This window comes from Chiloscyllium plagiosum, chromosome 12, assembly GCF_004010195.1.
Source record: "Chiloscyllium plagiosum isolate BGI_BamShark_2017 chromosome 12, ASM401019v2, whole genome shotgun sequence".
Lineage (NCBI taxonomy): Eukaryota > Metazoa > Chordata > Chondrichthyes > Orectolobiformes > Hemiscylliidae > Chiloscyllium > Chiloscyllium plagiosum.
Window position 1 is genome coordinate 50,221,822 of NC_057721.1, and position 19,108 is coordinate 50,240,929.

Below are 19,108 nucleotides of genomic sequence, written 5' to 3' on the forward strand. Positions count from 1 at the left end.
GTGGCTGAACACTTTAACTCCCCCTCCCACTCCGCCAAGGACATGCAGGTCCTTGGCCTCCTCCATCGCTAGACTCAGCACCGCGTTCTTGACCTGCAATCTTCTGCCCGACCTCTTCGCCCACACCCCCTCTCCAGCCTATCACCCTCCCCTTAACCTCCTTCCACCTATCGCATTCCCAACACCCCTCCCCCAAGTCCCTTTTACCTTTTATCTTAGCCTGCTTGGCACACCCTCCTCATTCCTGAAGAAGGGCTTATGCCCGAAACGTGATTCTCCTGNCCTATCACCCTCCCCTTAACCTCCTTCCACCTATCGCATTCCCAACACCCCTCCCCCAAGTCCCTTTTACCTTTTATCTTAGCCTGCTTGGCACACCCTCCTCATTCCTGAAGAAGGGCTTATGCCCGAAACGTGATTCTCCTGCTCCTTGGATGCTGCCTGACCTGCTGCGCTTTTCAGGCAACACATTTTGAGTCCTCATCCAAGCACTTATTTAAAGGTTGTGAGGTTTCCAGCCTCAACCTCCCTTCCAGGCAGGGCATTCCAGATCCCTACCCTCTAGATGAGAAAAAGCTTTTCCTCAAATTCTCTTTAAAACTCCTGCCCTTCACCTTAAAATTATATCTCCATTTGAAAAAAAATCAATTAGGTTGAACAATTACTAAATAAACTGGATCATCACCCTGACTTGGAAATATATCACCTTTCCTTCACTATCACTGGGTTAAAATCCAGGAATTCCCTGCTGAACAACATTGTGAGTCTGTGCATATAGCATATGAACTGGAGCAGTTGAAGGAAGCAGCTCACCACCACCACCTTCTCAAGCACAGAGGGACAGGCAATAAATACTGACCAGCCATTGATGCTCACATCCCACAAATGAATAGAAACAAAAGTTACATGGCACTACCACTACACCTGGGCTTCCTTTTATACCCTTTCCATGGAAATGTGAATCATGAGTTTTGTACCTTAGTAACTATCAATACTGAAGAGACCAGCTCTCTCTCATCTTGGAGGACAGTTTAAAGGGCAGCTCTATAAAACCTGGCAGCTTAGTCATTCCCCTGGGGCTTTGGGGGTTTGACTCTGCCCACTGTAAGCCCTGAGTGTCTAACCATTATATCTTACATTATTACCACAATAACACAATCAGGGCCTCTCTTTCTATCTTTAACCATCCCAGACCTGTTAAGGCAACTTCAGTACAGAATACTTGATCCTGTGTTTTACCTGAAATTGAAGACCATTCTAAAGCCTATCAATCTTGCAAAACTCTTAAGTGTAACAAGGAGGGGTGTTCACATTTTTTTTGGAGAAGTAACTTTGTATAAAGCCTTTAATGTAAAATGATACTTCATATTTAAAGCTTTGCTTCCCCTACTTTGTTAGCTTCAATGAATCTTGGCTTTTATGGTGGAATTATTGGAGGTGCAATTGCTTTCATCGTAATCCTTGGTATCATTATTTACTGTTGCTGTTGTCGTGATGAAAAGGCACCCGAAGATTATGAAATGGGGTGAGTAGTGAATACAATAGACAACGGGAATACTCATTGTTTTTGAAATAGTGAAATGAAACTTTATACATTTGCCTGGACATGAATATGAAACCTCAATTTAACATCTTCATATAGAGAATGGGATAACCAAATTGCATTGACATTTGGTTACGCCTTGGGGAAATGACAACAGCGCTAGAAATACAATCTGTCTTGCGTTAAATCCTACTGGTGTGAAACAGTAGTTGAGGAGAAAGTGAGGTCTGCAGATGCTGGAGATCAGAGCTGAAAATGTGTTGCTGGAAAAGCGCAGCAGGTCAGGCAGCATTCAGGGAACAGGAGAATCGATGTTTCGGGCATAAGCCTGTTCCCTGGATGCTGCCTGACCTGCTGCGCTTTTCCTGCAACACATTTTCAGCTGAGACAGTAGTTGGCCAAGTTGTTTCTGATAGTGCAGTCTATCACCAAGCTATGCCAAACCCCCTTCCCAGCATTGTTGTGTCTGTTCTTTTGATTTTCAAATTAAAATAGTTTTAAACCAGCAAATTACATCAGCAATGCTCTTGGCTGCACGTGTCGCTAGCCTGTCATTTGCTGCGCTTCGTCCAAAGTGTACATTCAGAAAAAAATTTTCCTCTCGCTGTAGAATCCTTCTTGGCCCACTTTTCCAGCATTTTCTGTTTTTATCCCTGTCCTCAATGTTGTCAGCAGTCGCCTTTTTTCATTGTTCCCTTTCACAGAATGTTGGTGAATAAAGTAATGTAAAACAGGAAACAAAAACAGAAATTACTGGAGGAACTCAGCACATCTGCCAGCATCTGTGGGAAGAAAGCAGAGTTAACATTTCATCAGACTCATCAGTCACCAGGCTTCAAACATTAACTTGGTGTTTACTTCACAAATATGCTGGCAGATCTGCTCAGGAAGAAATTGCCAACTGGATGCAAAACTAGCTTGACGGTAGGAGACAGAGGATGGTGGTTGAGAGTTGTTTTTCAGTCTGGAGGCATGTGACCAGCAATGTTTCACAGGTATCCGTGCTGAGTCCATAGTTGTTTGTCATTTATATAAATGATTTGGATGCGTATTTAGGAAGCATATTAGTAAATTTTGCAGGTGACCCCCAAATTAGTGGCATGGTGCTCAGTGAAGAAAGCTATCATCCAACATTACAAATGGATCTTGTTTTCTCTTCCTCTTTTGACAATAGTAAATTGCAGTGAATTGGGAAAGTAGGCTTCAGAATTTCAAGTTCTGTATTGTTTTAATGTTACAAAGGTCTGGAGATATTCTGGTGCCCCTTAGTAGAAGGATATGGTTATGTCAAAAACTACTCCCCTCCCCTACAATCTAGCAATTGGCAAGCCTTGGCAGGTTGGGAAACTAATCTGAAAATGTTTTGCTGGAAAAGCGCAGCATATGCCCGAAACGTCGATTCTCCTGTTCCCTGAATGCTGCCTGACCTGCGCTTTTCCAGCAACACATTTTCAGCTCTGATCTCCAGCATCTGCAGACCTCACTTTCTCCTGGGAAACTAATCTGCTTAACATCAGGGAAATGCCATGAATGGCTACTCATCCATTAGAAAAATAGAAAGGATTTGTGAATCCTTCTGAAAGGAGAAGATTAAGGTTCTGAGGTCCTAAGCTAATGCTGAACATCTCCACAGGTGGTAGGCGTTCCATATGCCAACATAAACGGAAGCAATCCTGGTGAACAAAAACTTTTCATGGTACAAATTTTTAGTGTTACTTTTATGTTAAAAAGGATTAATATTATTACTATATTTAATAGGGATCCACACCACCAGGCAGAATATGAAGAGGGTGAAGAAGACGAAGAATTACCAGAACGGAATTCTGCAAGGCATGACCATAGAGGAGCTTACTATGATGAAGTTCCTTATGAGAATGAAGGGGAGAACTCTCCCCGTCCTACTGTAAGAGCTCCATTGGCACCTCCCAATAAACCTAAATACGTCCCAGAGAATCATGATGTGTAATAAAAGCAGTTTCCTAAAAGTAGCTTTAGTTTAATGGATCAAACTGGGTCTTAAAATTGCAAAATATAATATTAAACTATTGGAACAGTTTAATATAAGAGTATACATATAAGATTTTCTTTAAATAGAAAGCTACTTTTTCTGGAGTTGTCAATTTTCAAGTATGTCTTTAGATTTTAGTTATGCCCTGAAAAAGGCAGTCTTAAGTATCATTTTCATCATTTCAATTTAGCAGTTTTGGGGGTTGGTTAGTTTAGTTGGTTGCAGTGCAGAGTGACCGCAACAGCGCAGGTTCAGTATGAAGTCCTGCCTTCTCTATCTTCAGGTTAAACTCATCTCTCTCTAACAAAAGTTCCTCTGGAACAATGGCAACTTTATTTTTAAGATGTTACTTTTAATTTGTCCTTTTTTTCTTAAAAAAAAAAGGAGGGATGTAATTTGTTTAAAGTTATTCTTAAATGTGGGCTATTGAATACATTTTCTTGCAAGATGTCAATTACGGCCTAGATAATTGATATCCTTTAAATTTTAGCTTTATTAACTGGTATAATTATCTTGGTGTTTGCTCACCCCCTATCACACTACTGCCATCCCCACACTTTATGGGGATGGGTATTCTCCTTCTTTTGGAGCTAGATATCTCAACCCCAACTCCGGTTGGAATTGATGGCCAAGTAGGTTGCATTTACAATGTGGCCAAACAGGTTGACGAAATACGTGTAAATCCTTCCAATATGGGGGTTGGGGTGGAGTCAAGATCTGCCATCTTGCCCAGCCTGTATTGAAGGTTGTGGCAATGTGGGCTAGACCTGCCTTCAGGCAGAGAATTCAAAAAAAGATGGGGAACTTAGCCTTCAGAGAAACACCAGTTTAATTTATTAAATGAAATTAAAGCAAAGTAAGCTCAGAGAGATTTGATAGAGGTTAAGAAACTTCAGAATGGAATAAATACAGTGCTAAAGAGTTGATGAGCACGAGTCTTAGATTTAAGGTGATTGGCATGAGAACCAGAGGTAGTGTGGGGAATCACTGGACCAAATTGTCATCTGGAATGTAACCATTCAGACATTCGTAGACAGCAATCTATGACAGGGATTTGTTTATAAATGTCATGGATTTTGATTTACTAAATTACTCCACAAAAGAACTGGCATAGATTGAAGGTCTGCATATCTCCTATTTGTGGCAGAATCCATGTAGTCTTCTCAAATATTAAGTAATTAGTATCTCAAAAGTAATGGGGTGCCTGTTTAACTAATTTAAAAACTTGAGTTAGTTTTTAAATCATTATTTTTTCTGTAATTAACCATAATATTGAGATATTTGTTCATGGCTATTGTAAACTACCACTTAATATTTAAGACAGCTATGCTAAAAGGCAACAAAAGTTCATCTCAAATTCCAGGCTCAGTTCCTGAAAATGTGTCAGATCTTAGGATTAGCTCAGGAATATAAAAACTTTCTGTAAAGTGAAGGAAGGGGGAAAAAAAAACAATGCTGTCGTGATGTTTCTGGTTTCTTATGCCATCATGTTCCAAAGGCTACATGATGCTCAGTTGATTAAAATATGGCCTGTAGCTTAAAGATGATATGGTCTAGAAAATAGATCTGAATGAATCAGTAAATGGACATCCTAAATTACCTGATCCCTATTCCCACATTTTTCCATTCAAAGAAAAATCCAATGTCTTTGCAATTGTATTTTCAAACAAATAAATGATGATTCAATATCACTATTGATTTCCAAGCAAAAAATTTTTCATGTCATTAACTGTTTCTGCATATGTTTAAAAGTCATCTTGGACTTTTAGCCAAACATTAAAAATGGAGCTCCCATGATGATACTTAAAGTCTGGTGAGGACTGTCTGCTTAGCTTTCTTACCTTGTAATTCACAAGTGGTATTAAGTTAGTCACAAACATGAAAGCCAGTTTCCAACTGACCTTCTGTTTCCATTTAGCTTTTCTTTTCGGAAGGAAAAGTAAATTATTTTGATTCGCTAGTCACAGTTTTATGTTTATTCATGGTTGGTACTACATGAAAATGTTTCTGATAGATTTATTGTCGATTTTAGTGTTGACATTCTGAAGTATCTTGTTCTAAATAACACTTTTTTAAAAACTGCTGAAGGAAGTTATTATGAAAGTCTTGTCTGTTAAAAAGTTTGGAAAAAAAAGCATCTTCACATATGGCTACCTGGCTTCACAACCTGTTGTGATCTCTTAAGAAATTGCTATAAAATTCCTGAGACATTTCTTTAAAAAATGCTTTCTTGCTAGGCACTGCAGAAATTTGAATCTGTTTATGTGCTTTTGTGCTTAACTCCTGAATGTTGATCAAAAATGTTATCTTCATCACTGAATAAGGAAATGAAAAAGGATTTGAGGAAACTTGTTATTGTTACCCATGTACAGTTGAGTTAGAAGTGGATAATTGAAAATTGCCATTCTTAACTGTCATACATGCCCATAACCATTTGGGGGTGCAGTAACAATATCTGTTTTCTCCTGGGTTGGTAACGCACTGCACAATTTTATAAAAATTCAAATTTCAGTGTTAAGTGTGAAATCATACAAACATCAATGATGAATGTGAAATGTAAAAAAAAAAGGCAATTCACATTGATCACTTGTGCCAATAGGACAGCTAATGTTCAAAAGTTTCACATTTTTAATTGTTTTATAAAATTGTGTATTTTTATACAAAGTTTTTCTGTTTTCCCTAATTTTACTGAATGCATTATATAAAAATCTTAAATTTATCATGGACTCTGTCATTTTTAAGGGATTAAGTTTCAATACTCATGGGATCAGAAAATCAACATTTCACCATTTAGGCCAATAAGTGTAATTGTTTGTTTTTGTTCTGACACGGAAGGTGTTTCATTCAAACAAGTTGCTGAAATTCTAATTGATGCAGTCACTCATCCAAGGTGAGTTTTAAACATTGTGAAACCAGTGATTTGTAGATGGGAGACTGCTTCATTTGTATCTCTGGGCACTACCTTAAGGGCCCATCAAGGCATTGTCCATGACCTTTTTACAATCACTTGCTCTGTTCCTCTCTCACCGACATTACTATCCAGCATACCCATGGAGGGTTACACCTACCCTTCCTTTCAATGGGATGGAGATATCCATTGAGGCAAAACAAGAGACAAACAATCATCATTGACTTCTTTTGCCTCTAAGGGAACTTGTCACTTGTCAACAAGATGCTTTAGCATGACCTTATTTAGATGACTGCACTGACATCAGCAGCTTAACGAAACCTGGCTGACTAGACATTAACTTGCTCTTCACTGAAACCTTCCTTGCCTGTCTATAGGTCCACCACTTATTCTGGTGAAACAATGATCCTATCAGAACTTCTTGCCTTATTCTCTCCCATTCCTTTTCTTCCTGTGTCACCTCCAATTCCTTCGTGCAAGAGTCTAGGACCAAGAGGCATACATCTCAGAATAAGGTGTCATGCATTTTCAGATAGAGATGAGGAGGAATTTCTTCTGTGAGTAGTGAATCTGTGGAATTCTTTACTATAGATGCCATTGAAGCTGGTTGTTGAAACACTGTTATAACTCAGCCTTGAATACACTTAACCAGTCAGGAAATCAAAGGTTGTGGATATGACAAGACAGTGGAGTTGAGGATTACCAGGTCAGCCATGATCTCAATAAATGGCAGAGCAGGTTCAATAGGGTGAATGGCCTCAGTCTACTCCTACGTTTTACATCTTCTCCCCGTTGAACACCACATGGAGGAAGCACTGAGGGTGGTAAGGGCACAGTATGTCCTCATAATGGAGGACTTCATTGTCCTTCAAGAGTGGCTTGGTTAACTAATACTGAGCAAGCCTGGCTTTCAGGAAACAAATGACTGCACAGTGCCTTTTAAAGACAACAGCCAGATCACTGGTTTCATGAAGAAACAGCAGATATGTTGCTGTCCTACCTGCTGCTGCTGTAAGTGTTCTGTGCCTTGCACATGCATACTTAGTTAGCTGGCCATTGTGTAATCATACATGGATAGTCATTCCATCACAGAGCACCACTCCTGATAGTCTAACCAAGTCTCTAGGGCAAAAGAATCCAACTTGTATTGTGGACTTTAATGGTGCCAGAGTAGTAGTAACAAATGTGGTTTCCAAGTGAACTTTTATTTTTGAGCATTTTCTTCATAAAGACCATGATGTAAAAACGTTTCTTCGTTTATCTTGTTCTGTCTTTGTTTGGCTGGGTCATTATCAAATCAGAAAATGAATTTTAAAAGGTGCAGTAGATGCCATGGTGTAGCATTAGTTAGCACAAGGACCTTTTAAATAAACAAAGTAATCTTAACTCTACAAATTGAGCCACAATCACAATTAAATGCTCGCTAAATTCAAATTATTTTATTCAACAAATTTATCAGGAACAATTTCAAGAACAATCATTCGAACACAAAATGAACTTAGTACACTGCTCCAAAACAAAAAACAAAATCCATTTTCAGATGCATAAAATATGCATTTGTCGATTTCCCATTATATTATCATCATTTGAAAATTGTAAAGGCTTATGCATGTTTTTGCAGTATTTATCTTTTACATTTTAGAAAAAAGGTTTTAGTTTGCTATAATCGTGCATCTGCAATCTTACAATTTTCAGCCCTGAAAACCAGCCCATTACTAGGTTTCAGACTGAGATATTGGGGTATTCCTACATCTGACATTATTTCTGCTTCAAGTACACGCACAGGAGAATAATATCACCAAAGATCAAAACAAACAGCTATATTAAATGATTTTCTTTAAAACCATCGAGTATTATTGAATGTATTTACTGCTGAAATCCTGGCGGTGAGCGAGATGGAAAATTCAGCCATGCAGCCAGGGCACCTCTTCCTCTCCCAAATTGTGCTGCAATAGGATAATCCCTTAAACTGGATGCTGAAACACAGCTTTTATCTATAACATACAAACAGGTATTATTTTAGGGTAAACATCTGGCTACATGTTCTGTTCAACAAAATAATACATTTTAGTGCTCCAAAACCCAGAGATGTTTTTTAAAAAACTTTTATTTGTACAATGATGAGCCAATGAAATTCCACTAGGATACACAAATTTCTCATCATTAGTGCACAGCGCAGAAAACACATCTGTGTATTTATGTTTATAAATCAATTTCACTGGTTTTCAAAATTGAGTTCAGTAAATATTTAACTGTTTGACCATTTTTACAATCAACGTCAGTGTGGTGCTGGAAAAGCAGGTCAGGCAGCATGTTTTGGGAACGAGCCTTTCAAGGAATATGGAGGGGGAAGGGGGCTGAAAAATAAATAAGGGGGTGGGTTAGGGCTGTGGGGAATGTAACTATGGAAGGCAATTGGTGGATGCAGGTGGGGATAATTGCAATAGGTGGAACAGATAGGTGGGAGGAAGATGGACAGGTAGAACAGGTCAAGAGAGCGGTGCCAGATTTGATCTGAGATGTAGAAAAGAGAGATTTGGAAACTGGTGAAGTTGATGTTGATGCCGTGTAATTGAAGGGTCCAAAGGCAGAAGATGAGGTGTTCTTCCTCTAGTTGTCAGGTGTCTTTTATTTAGCTGTGGAAGTGCCCCAGGACTATTCTTGGGGCAGTGGGAGGGGGAGTTGAAGTGGTTGGCTACAAGGCAGTGGGACTGTTTAGTGCATGTCCCAGAGATGTTCCCTGAAACGCCCTGCAAATTGGCATCCTGTCTCCTCGATGTACAGGAGACCACATCAAGAGCCACAGACAGTGGACAAGGAGGGTGGGCATGCAGGAAAATCTCTGCGAGATCTGAAAAGAGCCTTTGTGGCCTTGGATAGAGGTGACAGGAGAAGATGATAGCGCAGGATTTACATCACCTGCAGCGGCAAGGAAAGGTGCCAGGTGTGGAGGGTGGGTTGATGGGGGTCATGGACCTAACGAGGGAGTCACTGAGGGAATGGTCTCTGTGGAACACAGTGGTGGGGAGGGAAATATATCTTTGGTGGTGGGGACTGATTGTAGGTTGCAGAAATGGCAGAGGATAATGCACTGTATCCCCCTGGAGATTAGTGGAGTGGAAGAGGAGGACCGGGGGGGGGTTCTTTGTTGCGGTTAGAAGGCTGGGGTTCAAGGGCAGAGGTGCGGGAAGTGGAGAAGATGCGCTGGTGGGTGTGGTTAATCACTTTGACCTGAAGTTCATACGAACCATCTCTAAACACTTCCCATCCCTTCCTGGATCTCTCAAACTATCTCTAGCGATTGACTCAACACAGACATCTATTTCAAATCCACCAACTCCCACAGCTATCTTGACGACATCTGCTTCCCAACCCCTGTAAAAACATGATACCTTACTCCCAATTCCTCCATCTCTGCCATATGTGCTAAGAGGAACAATTTCGCTCCCAGGTGGCCTTCTATTTCAAGGACCACAACTTGGCCTCTCATTACTCAAAAATTTATGCTTACCACCAGAGATGTTTGAAGCTGTAGATGGACCTGGTGAAGGGATGTATTGTCTTAAATTATTCTTTGGTTTTGCTTGCTTTTAAAGAGATCAGAAAATTCTTAAAATGTTGCTTTTTGTTTGTCAAGTGATTCTTTAAAAGTGTTGACAACATACAGAGTAATCTGCTCTTCCTAAATTATCATTTTCTCACCAACCAGGTAAACCACCCAATTAGTCACTCTTGGCCTATTTCAAGGACCATAACTTCGCCTCTCACGTGATCAATCACATCCTTCAGCACATCTCCTCCACTTCCTGCACCTCAATGTGATCTCCTCTACGTCAGGGAGACGACACCAAATCGCGGAATGTTTCAGAGAACGTCTCTGGGACACAAACCAAACAACCCCACCATCCTGCAGTCAGCCACTTCAACTCCCCCTCACACTTCCCCAAGACATGAAAGTCCTGGGCCGCCACCACTGGCAAATCCAAGCCACCTGACAATTGGAGGAAGAACGGCTCAACTTCCGCCTTGGGACCTTTCAACCACACGGCATCAACATCGACTTCACTAGTTTCCAAATTTCCCCTTCCCCCACATCTCACCCCAGATCCAAACCTTCAACTCAGCACTGCCCTCTTGACCTGCTGTACCTGTCCATCTTCCTTCCCACCTATGTGATCCAACCTTCCCACTTACATATCACAATTACTACCTGCCCCCCACCTGCATTCACTTATGGCTTTCCCAGGCCCAACCCCTCTATTTCTCAGCCCCCTTCTCCCCCCACATTCTTGATGAAGGAATTATGTCAGAAACAGACTCTCCTGCTCCTGATGCTGCCTGACCGGCTGTGCTTTTCCAGCATTACACTTTTCGACTTGGACTCTCCAGCACCTGCAGTCCTCACTTTCTTCATTAACTTGCATGTGGTCATTTGAAAGTACAAATTTATAGATCCAGCTTTTAAATGATGGATGCTTTCAGCATTCTGTACAACTCTTGAAATTACTTTGTTAAACATTTAAAAATACATAAAACATGAAGGAGGCAAGTCAGCCTTACAGCTCACCATTCCATAGAAGCATCACAGCACTTAAATCTCTTGAATAAATTGGAACATTTTCTGAAATCCAGACCTATAGCTGCAAAAGCAATTCATGACCATATAGCCAGTTCTAAAATATTTGGGGCTTTGACATTCATTCAACCAGTGGTTTGCAGCATTTTGGAAGCTGAACTTTAAACATTTTGATTGTTATGATTTCCTACTAATGACCATTAGACTGAAATTTATTTTATACTGAAGTAATCCTGTAGTTCCTTTGCACCAAATTAAAATTTAGGATACTCAAAACAGCTCGCAAGTACTCAGAAAAGTTTATGCTTACCACCAGAGATGTTCGAAGCTGTAGATTCAACTGGTAAATGGATGTATTGTCTTAAATTATTCCTTGGTTTTGCTTGCTTTTAAAAGAGATCAGAAAATTCTTAAATGTTGCTATTTTCATTAAACGATTCTTTAAAAATGTTGACAACATACAGAGTAATCTGCCCTTCCTAAATTATCATTTACTCACCAACCAGGTAAACCACCCAATTAGCCACTCTTGGCCTGAGAACTAATGGGAGGATTTTGCTTCATCATACAATCAGATGTACAGCATGGAAACCGACCCTTCGATGCAACTTGTCCATGCCAATCAGATATCCCAATCCAATCTAGTCCCACCTGCCAGCACCCAGTCCATATCTCTCCAACCCTTCCTATTCATATACCCATCAAGATGCCTTTTAAATATTACAATTGTACTAGCCCCTACCATATCTTCTGGCTACTCATTCCACACACACACACAACTCTCTGCATGCAAAAGTTGCCCCTCAAGTCTCCTTCATATCTTGCGCTCTAACCCTAAACCTATGCCCTCTAGTTCTGGCCTCCCCCACCTTATAAAATCATGCCCCTCATGATTTTATAAACCTCTATAAAGGTCACCCCTCAGCCTCCAACGCTCTAGAGAAAACAGCCCCAGACTATTCAACCTCTCTCTATGGCTCAAAGCCTCCAACCCTCGCAACATCCTTGTATATCTTTTCTGAACCCTTTCAAGTTTCACAACATCTTTCCGATAGGAAGGAAACCAGAATTGCATGCAATATTCCAAAAGCGGCCTAACCAATGTCCTGTACAGCCGCAACATGACATCCCAATTCCTGTATTCAATACTCTGACCAATAAAGGAAAGCATACCAAAAGCCATCTTCACTATTCTATCCACCTGCGACTCCACTTTCAAGGAGCTACGAACCTGCACTCCAAGGTCTTTTTATTCAGCAACACTCCCTAGGCCCTTACCATTAAATGTATAAGCCCTTCTAAAACTTGCTTTCCCAAAATGCAGTACCTCGCATTTATCTGAATTAAACTCCATCTGCCACTTCCCAGCCCATTGGCCCATCTGATCAAGATTCCGTTGTAATCTGAGGTAACCTTCTTCGCTGTCCACTACACCTCCAATTTTGCTGTCACCTGCAAACTTACTAACTGTACCTTTTATGCTCACATCCAAATCGTTTATACCAATGATGAAATGTAGTGGACCCAGCACCGATCCTTGTGGCACTCCACTGGTCACAGGCCTCCAGTCTGAAAAACAATTGTCCACCACCACCCTCTTTCTTCTACCTTTGAGTCAGTTCTGTATCCAAATACCTAGTTCGCTCGAACCTTGCTAATCAGTCTCCCATGGGGAGCCTTGTCGAGCACCTTACTGAAGTCCATACAGATCACATCTACCATTCTGCCCTCATCAATCCTTTTTGTTACTTCCTCAAAAAACTCAATCAAGTTTGTAAGACATGATTTCCCACTGACAAAGCCATGTTGACTATCCCTGATCAGTTCTTGCCTTTCCAAATACACGTACATCCTGTCCCTCAGGATTCCCTCCAACAACTTGCCCACCACCGAGGTCAGGCTCATCGGTCTATAGTTCCCTGGCTTGTCCTTACCACCCTTCTTAAACAGTGGCACCACATTAGCCAACCTCCAGTCTTCCCGCACCTCACCTGTGACTATCGATTATACAAATATCGCAATAAGAGGCCCAGCAATCACGTCCCTAGCTTCCCACAGAGTTCTAGGGTATATCTGATCAGGCCCTAGGGATTTATCCACTTTTATGCATTTCAAGACATCCACCTCTTCCTCGTCTGTAATATGAACATTTTTCAAGAGATCACCACCTATTTCACTACATTCTACATCTTCCATGTCCTTCTCTACAGTAAACACTGATGCAAAATACACATTTAACATCTCCCCCATCTCCTGCAGCTCCACACAAAGGCTGCCTTGCTGATCTTTGAGGAGCCCTATTTTCTCTCGAGTTACCCTTAATGTATTTATAAAGACCTTTTGGATTCTCCTTAACTCTATTTGCCGAAGCTATCTCGTGTCCCCTTTTTTTGCCGTCCTGATTTCCCTCTTAAGAATACTCCTACTGCCTTTACACTTAAAGGATTCACTCAAACTATCCTGTCTAAACCTGACATATGCTTCCTTCTTTTTCTTAACCAAACCCTCAATTTCTTTAATCATCCAGCATCTCCTATACCTACCAGCTTTTCCTTTCACCCTGACTGGAATATACCGTCTCTGGACTCTCGTTCTCATTTCTGAAGGCTTCCCATTTTCCAGCAATTACTTTACCTGCGAACATCTGCCTCAATCAGCTTTTGAAAGTTCTTGCCTAATACCATCAAAATTGGCCTTTCTCCAATTTATAACTTCAACTTTTACAGCTGGTCTATCATTTTCCATCACTGTTTTAAAGCTAATAGAATTATGATAGTTGGCCCCAAAGCGCTCCCCCACTGACATCTCAGTCAACTATCTTGCCTTATTTCCCAAGAGGTCAATTTTTGCACCTTCTCTAGTAGGTACATCCACATACTGAATCAAAATTTTCTTGTACCAACTTAAATTCCTCTCCATCTAAACCCTTAACACTATGACAGTCCCAGTCTATGTTTGGAAAGTTAAAATCCCCTATCATAACCACCCTATTATTTTTAGATAATTGAGATCTCCTTACAAATTTGTTTCTCAATTTCCCTCTGACTATTCGGGGGTCTATAATACAATCCCAATAAGGTGATCAGTGTTTTATTTCTCAGTTCCACCCAAATAACTTCCCTGGATGTATTTCCAGGAATATCCTTCCTCAGTACAGCTGTAATGCTATCCCTTATCAAAAATGCCACTCCCCTGCCCTCTCTTGCCTCCCTTTCTGTCCTTCCTGTAGCAGGGAATCTAATTTTTTTAAAAATTTGTATCCTGGAACATTAGGCTGCCAGTCCTGTCCATCCAGAGCCACGTTTTTTTAATTACTGTGATATCCCAGTCCCATGTTCCTAACCATGCCCTGAATTCATCTGCCTTCCCTGTTAGGCCTCTTGCATTGAAATAAATGCAGTTTAATTTATCAGTCCAGCCTTGTTCTTTGCTTTGTTCCTGCATGCCTTGACTGTTGGATTCACTTCTGTTCTCAACTGTTCCAGGCTCCAATTGATCTCTTCTTCTCCTCCCCACCTCCCGTGCAGCTTTAGCAAATCTCCCTGCCAGTATATTAGTCCCCTTCCAGCTTAGGTGCAATCCACCTTTCTTGGACAAATCACTTCTACTCCAAAAGAGCTCCCAATGATCCAAAAATGTGAATCCTTCTCCCGTACACCAGCTCCTCAGCCATGCGTTCATCTGCTGTATCCTCCTATTCCTGCCTTCACTAGCTTTTAGGACCCGGAGTAATCCAGATATTACTACTCTCGAGGACCTCCTTTTTAAATTCCTGCCTAACTCTAATCTCCCTTCAGAATTTTAACCTTTTCCCATCCTATGTCATCGGTTCCAATGTGTACAATGACCTCCTGCTAGCCTCTCTCCCCATTGAGAACATTCTGCACCCTGTCTGAGACAGCCTTGACCATGGCACCAGGGAAGCTACATACCATTCTGATTTTTCGCTGTTGGCCACAGAAACAGCTGTCTGTACCTCAGACTAGAGAGTCCCCTAACACAATCAATCAACCTCTTGGATTCCGACATACCCCTCATTGCATTAGAGCCAGTCTCAATACCAGAAACTTGGCTGCTCATGCTCCGTTCCCCTGAGAATCCATCATCCCCTACGTTTCCCAAAACTGCATACTTGTTTGAAATGGGGATAGGCACAGAAGACTCCTGCACTACCTGCCTTCCTCTCTTACCTTTCCTGGAGTTAGCCCATTTATGTGACAGTATCTGCAACTTTCTCCCTTCCTATAACTGCCATCCATCACATCCCCTTGCTCCTGTAAATTCCTCATTTTCTCAAACGGTCTCTCCAACCGATCCATTCAATCTAATAGTGTTTGCAACTAACGACAGTTATTGCAGATATAATCCTCAGTAACCCGTAAACTCCCATATCCGACAAGAAGAGCATATCACTCAAAGTTTGTGGGACAACCAACTCCCATTCCTAGACATGATGGTACAGAGAACACCAAACGGAGAATTCACCACTAAGGTACACAGGAAAGCCACACACACAGACCAAATCCTGAACTATGAAAGCAACCACCCCAATACACACAAAAGAAGTTGCATCAAGACACTATCAAAAGGGCCACTACACACTGCAGCACACCAGAACTGCAAAAAGAGGAAGAGGAACACCTATACAAGGTATTCGCCAAAAACGGATATCCTCGCAATTTCATCAACATATGTCTAAGAGAAAGACAACGGAACGAGGACATGCCACAACCCAAAGGACTAGCCACACTACCATACATCAAGAACATCTCTGAAATGACAGCCAGACTACTGCGACCACTAGGACTTATAACAGCACACAAACCAACAGCCACACTGCCATGCCTCTAGGAATTCCCTGGCTGTTCTCTGTCTGGCTTGCCAGGGAATTCCTAGAAGCATGGCACTCATCCACAAACTCCATCAACAAACACATCGACCTGGACCCAATATACCGGCCACTACAGCGGACAGCTGAAACTGACAACCGGAAGTGGCAGGGACAGGCCACTATAAATGCCGGCCGAAACACCACAGAAGCGCTTCACAGGAGGCTCCCAAGCACTGAGGATGTCACCTAGACAGGGGATGAAACGTTTGCAACAAAAACTTCCAGCTCGGCGAACAGAACCACAGCAAAGAGCATATCACTCCACTAAAGGCCATTTTTGCTTCTTTCAAGCTAAAGACCCAGAAAATAGCTCTATCCTATTCCTCTACAAAATACTGCTGCAGCTTAAATTAATACTATGGCTTATATTTTAAAGTTTAATCAAGACATATCTCAATACAACATATAATCAAGAAATAATGCACTTTACTGCAGACTCACTGTAAGGCCACACCTTAAAATATTCACTTATCTGTTTCTAAGCTGTGACTTCTCCCAAACAGGTTCCTCCACGATTAGTTGTGAATTTCACTGTTTGTTAATTTTCCGAGATGCACTCTGATGTCCAGTAATATATGAATTCAAACAGCAAAGGCAGGAACTATGCAGGTTCACTGTTATGTCAGTTAGCAGTGTGGGTTTTTCCCCCCCTCTCTCTCTCTCCCTCCTGTACTGACCTCACCATGTGCTGCCTTTGTCGGTTCCTCTCCTTTTAAAACTGTTCTTGTTTTGACTTCTCTTTTCCTCCAAAATTCCAAAACAATGCAACAGCATATAAAACAGTAATTGCTACTCCTGAAATTCGAGGAAATCAAATGAGGAGCAGCCTGTTACAGCCAGAAACTTTTCCTGTCCTTCATCTTGCATTACCCAGAATCCTCTCATTAGTGCTCAATTCTATTGTTTATATTTTCCATTGGAGATATACAAGAAATCAATAATGTTTTCTTGCATTAGATTAATAATGCTACCCAGCACAGACCTGTTAAATTCATCATAGATCAAGAATTGAATCCGGAATCTCTCTGATCTGCATTTGTTTCTATGTTCAAACAGTCAGCTACATGGTAATTAGTAATCCCTCAATGTGAAGAGGTAACTTTTTCATTTGTGGTGTCAATCTGCCTGACATTTACTTTATTTGAGACACCTTAAGACCTCAGAATTTTTCAACCTTTATCCTAACCTCCAGTCACACGAGAATTGTTTTTTGAAGAAAAATTATGAGAAAGTTTAATAGAAACTTACGTACTAGCAACTACAACCTTAAGCACAAGAAGTAAAATCCATGATCAAACAAGCCCCCTCAAAGTATTCGGTAACATTCTTCTTACCTTATAGATTAGCCACTTAATCAGATTAGCCACTTAAGTGTGACAACTGCATTTCTCTCAGACCTCGATCTTATGGTCTTGGAATGAGAATTATGATCAGCTCTTCACTGCACTATGTAACATGATATGGTCCAATACCATAGAGTCATACAGCACAGAAACAGATCCTTCAGTCCTACCAGTCCATGTTGAACATAATACCAAACTAACAGAGTCCCACTTTCCTGCTCCTGACCCATATCTTCAAACCTTTCCTATTCATGTACTTACCCAAATGCCTGTTGGGTATCACTCTATTGGACCCACATCCACCCACTTCCTCAGGAAGTTCATTTCACACACTAACTGCACTGAAAAAAAAGTGTGCGCCTTATGTCTTTTTTAAAATCTCTCTCCACTTGCTTTAAAAATGTGCCCCCTTGTCTGGAGAAGAGATAACTATCATTAACTTTATCCCTCATTATTTTATAAACTTCTGTGAAGTCGCTTCTGAACCTCCTATGCGCCAGTGAAAGATGTCCCAGCATATCCAGCCTTTCTTAACAATCCAAACCTTCCATACCTGGCAACATCCTGGTAAATCTCTTCTGAATCCTCTCCAGCTTAATAATATCCTTCCTATAACTGGGTGACCAGAACTGGACACACCAGTATTCCAAAAGAGGCCTCACTTATGTCCTGTACAACCTCAACATGACTTCCCAACTCCTACACTCAAAGGACTGAATAATGAAGGAGTGTGCCAAATACCTTTTTAACTACCCAGTGTGATGCAAACTTCAAAAGATTATGTAAATCAACCCTAAGGCCCTACCATTAACCGTAAAATCCCTACCTTTGTTGGTTACCAAAATGTAATACCTCGCAATCACCTTGGATTCTAAAGGAGACCTCCAACACCCAATTTACTATGTTTTTCTTAAAACTTATGCTCATTTTTTTAGGAAGTCAAGATGATAATATAGTTTCAAATTACATTTTTTTTTAATAATTCAAGAAACATACTCCCAGCCCAAAGGTTGCATTGCGCTGCAATTTACATTATTGCCATTTTGTTCTTCGAAAGAGGGGAAGAAGAACTGTTGTGGTTCTGTTCGCCGAGCTGGGAATTTGTGTTGCAGACTGTCTAGGTGACATCCTCAGTGCTTGGGGGCCTCCTGTGAAGCACTTCTGTGTTGTTTCCTCCGGCATTTATAGTGGTTTGCCTCTGCCGCTTCCAGTTGTCAGTTCCAGCTGTCCGCTGCAGTGGCTGGTATATTGGGTCCAGGTCGATGTGTTTGTTGATAGAATCTGTGGATGAGTGCCATGTCTCTAGGAATTCCCTGGCTGTTCTCTGTTTGGCTTGTCCTATAATAGTAGTGTTGTCCCAGTCGAACTAATGTTGCTTGTCACCTGAGTGTGTGGCTACTAAGGATAGCTGGTCGTGTCATTTCGTGGCTAGTTGGTGTTCATGGCTGCGGATCGTTAGCGGTCTTCCTGTTTGTCCTATATAGTGTTTTGTGCAGTCCTTGCATGGGATTTTGTACACTACGTTGATAGAGGGTGTTTGACCCCACCCCACAGCTCACCAATAGGATAAACAACACACTGAGGAACCTACAAAAAAACGGACAGATAACCAGGTTTGACCTACAGAGAATGAAACCTGAAAGCAACAACACCCCCAGATTCTATGGACTACCTAAAGTGCACAAACCAGACATCCCACTCAGACCCATAGTATCACTACCAGGGACACCATCACACAAACTGGCTAAAGAACTACAGCAGAAACTGAAACACCTGATCAGCGGATCCAGACAATCTATACAATCAACACAGGAATTCTTGGACATCATCAGAAATATA

The 19,108-nt window shown here is 41.2% G+C and overlaps 2 protein-coding genes across 3 annotated transcripts in view; one reads left to right on the top strand and one right to left on the bottom strand.

The window, feature by feature from the left end:
- Window positions 1–6,270, top strand: part of LOC122555240 (cell surface A33 antigen-like) — a 49,308-nt gene extending 43,038 nt beyond the window's left edge. Inside the window, exons 6-7 of the mRNA XM_043701022.1 lie at window positions 1,399–1,525; window positions 3,302–6,270. Of these exons, the coding sequence (XP_043556957.1) occupies window positions 1,399–1,525; window positions 3,302–3,509 (335 nt within the window). The 3' untranslated portion in view covers window positions 3,510–6,270. The remainder of the gene's footprint in view (window positions 1–1,398; window positions 1,526–3,301) is intronic.
- Window positions 6,271–7,860: 1,590 nt separating this feature from the next.
- Window positions 7,861–19,108, bottom strand: part of LOC122555243 (protein maelstrom homolog) — a 62,178-nt gene continuing 50,930 nt past the window's right edge. For both annotated transcript variants that reach the window (XM_043701029.1, XM_043701028.1), the window contains 2 exons: window positions 11,346–11,421; window positions 7,861–8,453 (listed from right to left, as the gene is read on the bottom strand). In XM_043701029.1, coding sequence (XP_043556964.1) covers window positions 8,326–8,453; window positions 11,346–11,421 — 204 coding nt within the window. In that variant the 3' untranslated portion in view covers window positions 7,861–8,325. The remainder of the gene's footprint in view (window positions 8,454–11,345; window positions 11,422–19,108) is intronic.